The following is a 7926-nucleotide window of genomic DNA, read 5'->3' on the forward strand; positions in this document are numbered from 1 at the left end:
GGACTTAGAAAATCCTGGTTAAAGTTTTGCGTGCAAGTACATACAGCTATTACCAAAAGGCATATAGCTTTGAAACTTATTTATTCTTTTTCTAGGTCAGTTACCAACCTCACTGGGTCAAGTTCCATAACTCTTAACATGTATTTTGAGCAAATTATGCTCCCTTTTGGACTTAGAAAATTCTGGTTAAAGTTTTACATGCAAGTTACTATCTCCAAAACTAATGCAGATATGGAATTGAAACTTAACATGTTTCTTCGGGGTTATTAAACTAGTTGATAGCATCAAGTCCCATAACTCTGATGTGCATTTTGGTCAAATTATATCCAGTTTCGAACTTAAAACTCTTTTGATATTTAACATTTTGGGTAATAATTTCCTGCTTCTGTGACAATATTTCGAATAGTCGAGCTTGGCTGTCTTACGGACAGCTCTTGTTTGTTACTATACTGTATACATACAGTCTATATACATACAGTCCACATAATTATGCAATCTTGTGTGCATCAAATTGCAATGTACTGTGTCAGTGCATGCGGGGGGGTACATTCATCACCTTTAGTGATAGCTCTAGTTAGTTCTGCATAGAATTGTTACCATAGTTAAATAGTCAGAATGAAACAAAACTGAAACTGTATGAAAATTCGATGGGTTTTCACCAGACATGCTCTGTGGCATCCCTGAAAAGCAAGCGAGGCTCTGTGGTGAGATCAAATAGTGCCAGATTTTAATCAGAAGTTCATTGGATTGAATCCAGTTGAGAGCAGGATTTGACTGCTGACTCTGCAGTCCCTTATGAGGTGCATGTACTGGTCAGAACTCTTTAGTCTCCGAAATATTAATTCCACAAGTTCATACCTGTAAGAAATAGGTATTTTGTCTGAAGCCACAAAAGAAAACTCCTGATATCAGAAGTTAAATGGTTAATATTTTGTGAGTACTTCTTCAATAGCACAAAATGAGTAAGTTTTACGTAGCCTAAATGTTAAATTTGATTTATTCAAATGAAGGTGTCAGAAATAGATTTATAATCATCTTCACAATAAGGGTTTATTTCTGCTGCTAATTGCAGATTATAAATCGTAGTTTGTCAGTTGTTTTTTGGAAACAAAGATCATGAGAACTTTGTTGGGTGGGGTATCTTTGGTACATATGTGATGATTTTAGACTAGAAATATTATTTAGCAGGCATTATATTTTCCAAAATTTTATGTTAAAAGCTGAAGAAGGAAGCAAAGGCCGCTCTAAACGACACTGAAACATCCCAGAACAATAGTTTACAAGAAGAGGTAATTTATTCTCGGTGTTGTCGTGGCTATGCTAATATTTTGTGACCATTTCAGTCTGGCCTGTTATTTTTATTCATATGTAGAATAACTTTAGGTTGTGTGTATGTATGTATAGATATATATCATTTATGGTATTTAGTACTTTAAAAACCTTTTATTTTACTCAGGTCTATTTTGCATTGTGTGGAGAGCAGTAATCCTATATATCCTTGCGTCTTGCATTCATTAGCTATTAAAAATAGAAAATTTCAAAGGTCAAGATATAGATTTGTCAGACAGCGCAGCATTGTTGTTAAAAATTCACTTAAGAAAATACAAGAAGTTTTGTTCATTTTAAAAAGAAATGTTCTAAATACCTCACCCATACCGTTTATGACAAAGTCTTATCTTAATTTATTATTTGTGTCTGCAAAAACGAAAAGCAAACACAATGTGCATGCTGTAGATAGTTCTCTGTTATATTTGTATAACACCCTCGTAAGCATAGTGGTAGAGTCTGGGAGGTTGAGGCTTTTACTCCCTGGCCACATTATTCCAAAGACAAAAAAAAATGGTCCTAGTAGCTTCCTCGGTTGGCGCTAAGCATTAAGAGGATAGTGCTAGGACTGGTCAGCCAGGTGTCAGTATAATGTTAGTGGGTATGGTATTGTGTCACATGTCAGCAGCATGATATTTCAGTGAGGCAGCACTATAAAGTTGGTCATTGTGTTCATTGCTCGCTGACTTATTATATGACTTCAAAATTGTTGGAAAAGATGCTAAACACACTATCATATTTCTTAGTGCAAGATTTATATTTATCAAAGACTCACAGTTACTCAGATATTCATTACTTAGCCATATTAGAAGTAATCAACTAAAAACTTGGCAAGGACTGTGCGCTGATGTAAAGTTTTTCTTTTATATTTTCATTTCAATAAAATTATTTTCTATTGAATTCATCTGAAGTAAATAATAAAACTAGGTGTAACGTAATTCTTAAAATGTTCATTTAATTGCAATGTATACATAAAAATGGACAGCTACTCTAGTTTGTGAAATAATGGAATTTTTAGAAGATTTTGGAATATTATTGTTTTATTATTTCTCAATGTTGAATATTCCTTATGATTACAGGACCACCACAGTGACCATGATGCAGCACCTTCTTCAAGCAAGAAACGACGAAGCTTAGAAGCTCCTCCAAGTAAGTTTCATTTGCATATAGACATTAAAGTTGTGATCATGTTTTTAGCTCACCTGAGCAATGCTCAGGTGAGTTTTTCTGATCGCTCAATGTCCGGCGTCCGGCGTCCGTCATCTGTCGTCTGTCGTCCGTCGTCTGTCAACATTTAGCTTGTGTATGCGATAGAGGCTGTATTTTTCAATTAATCTTCATGAATATTGGTCAGAATGATAACCTTGATGAAATCTAGGCCGAGTTTGAAAATGGGTCATCTCGGGTCAAAAACTAGGTCAAATCAAAGAAAAACCTTGTGTATGCGATAGAGGCTGTATTTTTCAACCAATCTTCATGAATTTTGGTCAGAATGATAACCTTGATGAAATCTAGGCCGAGTTCGAAAATGGGTCATCTCGGGTCAAAAACTAGGTCACTAGGTCAAATCAAAGAAAAACCTTGTGTATGCGATAGAGGCTGTATTTTTCAATTGATCTTCATGAATATTGGTCAGAATGATTGCCTTGATGAAATCTAGGCCGAGTTCGAAAATGGGTCATCTCGGGTCAAAAACTAGGTCACTAGGTCAAATCAAAGAAAAACCTTGTGTATGCGATAGAGGCTGTATTTTTCAATTATTCTTCATGAATATTGGTCAGAATGATAGCCTTGATGAAATCTAGGCCGAGTTCAAAAATGGGTCATCTCGGGTCAAAAACTAGGTCACTAGGTCAAATCAAAGAAAAACCTTGTGTATGCAATAGAGGCTGTATTTTTCAACTGATCTTCATGAAATTTAGCCAGAATGATTACCTTGATAAAATCTAGGCCGAGTTCGAAAATGGGTCATCTGGGGTCAAATCGAAGAAAAACATTGTGTATGCAATAGAGGATGTAGTTTTCAATTGCTCTTCATGAAATTTGGTCAGAGTGATTGCCTTGATGAAATCTAGGTCGAGTTTGAATATGGGTTATCTAAGCTCAAAAACTAGGTCACTAGGTCAGATTAAAGAAAAATCTTGTGTATGCGATAGAGACTGTTTTTTTCAATTGACTTTTATGAAATTTGGTCAGGATGATTGTCTTAATGAAATCTAGGTCGAATTTGAATATGGGTCATCTGAGGTCAAAAACTAGGTCACTTGGTCAAATCAAAGAAAAAACTTGTATATGTGATAGAGGCTGTATTTTTCAATTGATCTTCATGAATTTTGGTCAGAATGATTGCCTTGATAAAATCTAGGTCGAGTTTGAACATGGGTCATCTAGGGTCAAAAACTAGGTCATATCATAATCTAAGAAAATGCTTGTTTTATCACAAGAGACCAATTATTTGGTCCAATCTTAATGAAAATTGGTCAGAATATTTGTTTCCATGAAATCACTAGGTCAAACATGTTTTACACTGTTATGGTGTGTTTCTTAGGTGAGCGACCTAGGGCCATCTTGGCCCTCTTGTTTAGATGCATGTTGGTTGCGGTTTGGTTTTAAAGTCACAGTGACATAACTTAGGTCATATGGTAACTTTCCAGAACTCACAATGTAGAAAACTTTAATCAGCACCAAGGTTTGCATTGCACATGGGGCCACTTTGCTTATGGTCAAGTCGCTCAAAGAAGAATATTTAAGCTCAGGATAGGATAAAAATGAATTGAGGTAGTGGACCCATAATAACAGTTGGCAAATTATGTATGCTCATGCAGTTGTGACATGCTCTGTTATATTATGGAAAGCTATGTGGGGGTTAAGTTGTATTTATGTTAGAAGGATAGGAATATATAATCAAACTGAAATGTCCAAGAGTCATTATGTGTCCACCACCTCAAATGAAACTTGTGCTATAGGCAGCTTATATTGAGATCTAGGTTAGGATTACATAAATTTTGAGGTCGTAAGAACTTATCAGATTTCAAAAGAAATTAATAAAGTTCGTGTTAAAGGTAATTGATTAATATTTCAGGTCGCTCGAGCAAATTGAATGGTGATTCAGATGACAGAGTTAGAACAAAAGACGACAGTTATGATAGACATCATGATAGAGCTGGATCTAGTAGAAAGGTTTGTAGGGAGTGGCTTGTTAATAAGGAACAGGGAAAGGCATGTGTGTAGGGGACAGGGGACAGGGAGAGGCATGTGTGTAGGGGACAAGGAGAGGCATATGTGTAGGGAACAAGGAGACGTGTGTATGGGACAGGGAGAGGCATATGTATAGGGAAAGAGAAGTGTGTATGTGGGGGGGACAGGGAGAGGCATTTATGTATGGGACGGTGGGAGGTATTTGTGTAGGGGAAGGGAACAGCCATGTTTGTAGGTGACCTGGATAGTGGTGTGTGCAAAGGTTGGAGAGAGGTGTTTTGTGTGTATAGGGGTCGGGGAGAGGCATGTGTTTAAGGGAGAGGAATATTTTTAGGTAATGGGGAGAGGTGTGTGTATAATTGATGTGGACAATTATGTTTGCAGGGGACAGGATGTAGGTGATGGGAAGAGGCGTATATGAAGGAGACAGGGAAAAAGGTAGAGGCCTGTTTGCACTGAAAGGGGAGGGCCGTGTTTGTAGGGAACGGTGATAGGTGTTTAGGGGATTGGGAGAGGCATGTGTGTAGGGGAAGGGGAGAGATGTGTATTTAGGGGATGGGGAGATGTATGTTTTACAGTTTATAGGAACAGGCTTGTTTGTAGGAGACAGGGAGAGATGTTGCTTCTAGGAGACGGATAGATGTGCGTGTAGGGAGTTTGGAGTGGGTTGTGTTTAGGGGATGGGGAGAGGCATTGTTTATAGGGGATGGGTTGAGGAGTTAGTGTAGGGAATGGGGAGAAGAGTGTATGAAGGAGAAGGAGAGAGGGATGTTTGTAGGGGACAGAGAGAGGCATTGTTTGTAGGAGACGGGCTAAGGTCTGTTTGTGGAGGACTGGGAGAGGCGTGTTAGAAGAAGGGGAGAGATGTGTTTGTAGGGGTCAAGGGAGCCATGTTTGTATATGTTGAGATTGAGATGTAGTAAATCCGTTTACATATTTAAGAATACTCATATACTAAAGAAAATCTTTTAAATACATGCAATTGAAACAAGTAATGTGAATATTTATGATTTTATGGGATGTTTGAATTCTCGAAAAATATGCAGAACTTGTAGTCAGTAAAGTGTCATGTTAGGAAAATCATCAACTTACCTTGAATTTCAGGATCTGAAAGACTCGGAACACGAACGTTCAAGAAGTAAAGATAGAGAAAAGAAGAAAGATAAAGACAGATCGTATCCTTTATGAAAAAAAAAATTTCTTAAGTCATACAGAGTTTTGTTTCAATTAATGTAATCTATGGTTATGGTACTGGTTTTCAGGAATATGTGCACACGTTCATTCAGGCTAACTTTAAAAGTTTTTAACAGTTAGAAATTCATCATTTAGAACTTCATCTGTAATTTAGTTCTGATTTGTATACAATGAAACCTGTATTAACCAGTATCATGATGGACACTATTGATTCTGCCTTTGCGACCAGTGTAGATCTTGATCAGCCTGCACATCGATGCAATCTGATCAAGATCTGCACTGTTCGCCATTCAGTCAGTATCTTTTTGGTAAGCACCCCTATTAACAGTCAATGGTACTGTCCGAATTGAAAGATGGACAAGTTCATTATAGAGGGTAAGGGTTAAGCAGCCAGTCAAGGAAGCAACAGTCGGGCTGCTTAAGGCAAGTTCATAATAGAACAAAAAGTCAATTTGCGAAAAACTGGGAAGCTGACTTTAGCTTCTTATGGCAAATGGCTGCTTAATACTGGTGGATGCTAAGGCAGGGTCAAAATTAATGTAGTGTCACCTCCAGCACCTTTTTGTAGTTAATAGTAAAGTACTGCACCTTCTAGTTCTACTTCCTGTTTTCTTAGGCAAAGCATAGTGCAGTGTTATTTGACCTCATGCTTTCCTGGATGTATGACAGAACACAGTTATCTTCATTTCCTTCTGGGAGGGCCCCCGATAATGTTGTTATAACTTCTGACTCCGCCCTTTTGTATTTTTTTACATTGATGTATTAATGTATGCTTGTTGTATGTGTGTGAATAGAAGAATATGTTTATATATATATATATATATAAAATATGATTAAACTAAATTTCCTTAACAGTTGCCAGTAAACGTCCAAAGAAGTCTTGATGAATGCTCAGAGATTATGTATAATTGAGAGACAGTGCTTTAAGATTATTTTTACAATACACAGCAATGACAACTTTAAAGAACAGTTATCATCATCATCATTAGATGTTGTCATATTTGGTTGTCTTAAATGACGTTTCATGAAAACTGTTGTTCAGGGATCAATTCTTTTACTAAATTTACAGATGGTGATACAACTTTAATTGACAAATGCTCATTGTAGTGTTATACAGATTCTTTTTGAAAAAAAAATGGAAATAATTGGAGAAATGGAAAAAAACAGTTCCAACTGGAAATGAACTTACAGGGCTGGTTGAAATAATGAGTTGCCAGCTGATTGAAGAATTACAATGTGATTGTTAATGATTATTACTTTCAGTTCAGTGTTAATTTCTGGAAAGTGTGTGCATAGCATGTTGGGTACATCACATGAATGTATTAATAAAGTTTTAAAGAATATTTTTGTTCTGTATGTGAGAGTTATTCAATATAATTTTTATGACTCTACAGGGTTCTTACAAGATACATGTTTTCAAATACAGATGATTAACATGAAATGATGTTTATTCTTTTATTTTTCCAGTTTTAGATCCTCTGAGCATTTTGTGCTCAGTGTGATCATTTATCTCTCATTTTGAATCCATCAACAAATTAACTGCTACCTCTTGGAAATTTCAGTTTTTCAGCAGACTTCATGAATTAAAGGGCAAGGAATGCCTGACAAGTAAATTTTATATGAAAGCAATCCTAAGTCATCCATAACGCTGAACGAATTTTTAAAACTGGAACACTATTGAAAAAGATACGGCAATTTGAAATTTAAGAAAATGGCTGATCATGGAAGCAGCCATTTTAGTGTGTTTATGATGTCATTTACACATTGCTGAATTCTTTATTTGGCAAATAACATTTAAAATAGATTAATTTCATGTTTCTTGAGTGTAAGATGTAAAACAGGTAATTTCTTTCATAATAGCTGGAGAAAGTAGAGAAATTTTTAACAGAAATAAGTAAATACATTTCAGATGTGTATCTAGGAATTAAATAAATCTGCCATTTTGTTTTTTGTTGCCATGGAAACAAAATGACCACAATTTTGATCAACTATTTAAATGCTCACAACTTTCTCTTTTAAGCAGATTTTGAAAATTCTTTCACTTTTTAAAAATGATTCAAGAAATCCTAGCAGATGGAATTAACATAACAAGAGGTTCCTAAAGGCCCTGTATCGCTCACCTGAAGAAAGTAGGTCAGTAGGTCACATTCATAGTTTTAAGATCGGTGTGCAAAACTGTACATGCCATCCACATTTCAAGGCTGTATC

The 7926-nt window shown here is 36.1% G+C and overlaps 1 protein-coding gene across 1 annotated transcript in view; it reads left to right on the plus strand.

The window, feature by feature from the left end:
• The window catches only part of LOC123557508 (THO complex subunit 2-like), a 48623-nt gene extending 41464 nt beyond the window's left edge, over positions 1-7159 (plus strand). The window contains exons 11-15 of the mRNA XM_053544667.1: positions 1221-1289; positions 2406-2475; positions 4409-4506; positions 5629-5699; positions 6581-7159. Coding sequence (XP_053400642.1) covers positions 1221-1289; positions 2406-2475; positions 4409-4506; positions 5629-5699; positions 6581-6602 — 330 coding nt within the window. The 3' untranslated portion in view covers positions 6603-7159. The remainder of the gene's footprint in view (positions 1-1220; positions 1290-2405; positions 2476-4408; positions 4507-5628; positions 5700-6580) is intronic.
• The last annotated feature ends 767 nt before the right edge of the window (positions 7160-7926 follow it).

Source organism: Mercenaria mercenaria, chromosome 5 (genome assembly GCF_021730395.1).
Source record: "Mercenaria mercenaria strain notata chromosome 5, MADL_Memer_1, whole genome shotgun sequence".
In the NCBI taxonomy this organism is placed as follows: Eukaryota; Metazoa; Mollusca; class Bivalvia; order Venerida; family Veneridae; genus Mercenaria; species Mercenaria mercenaria.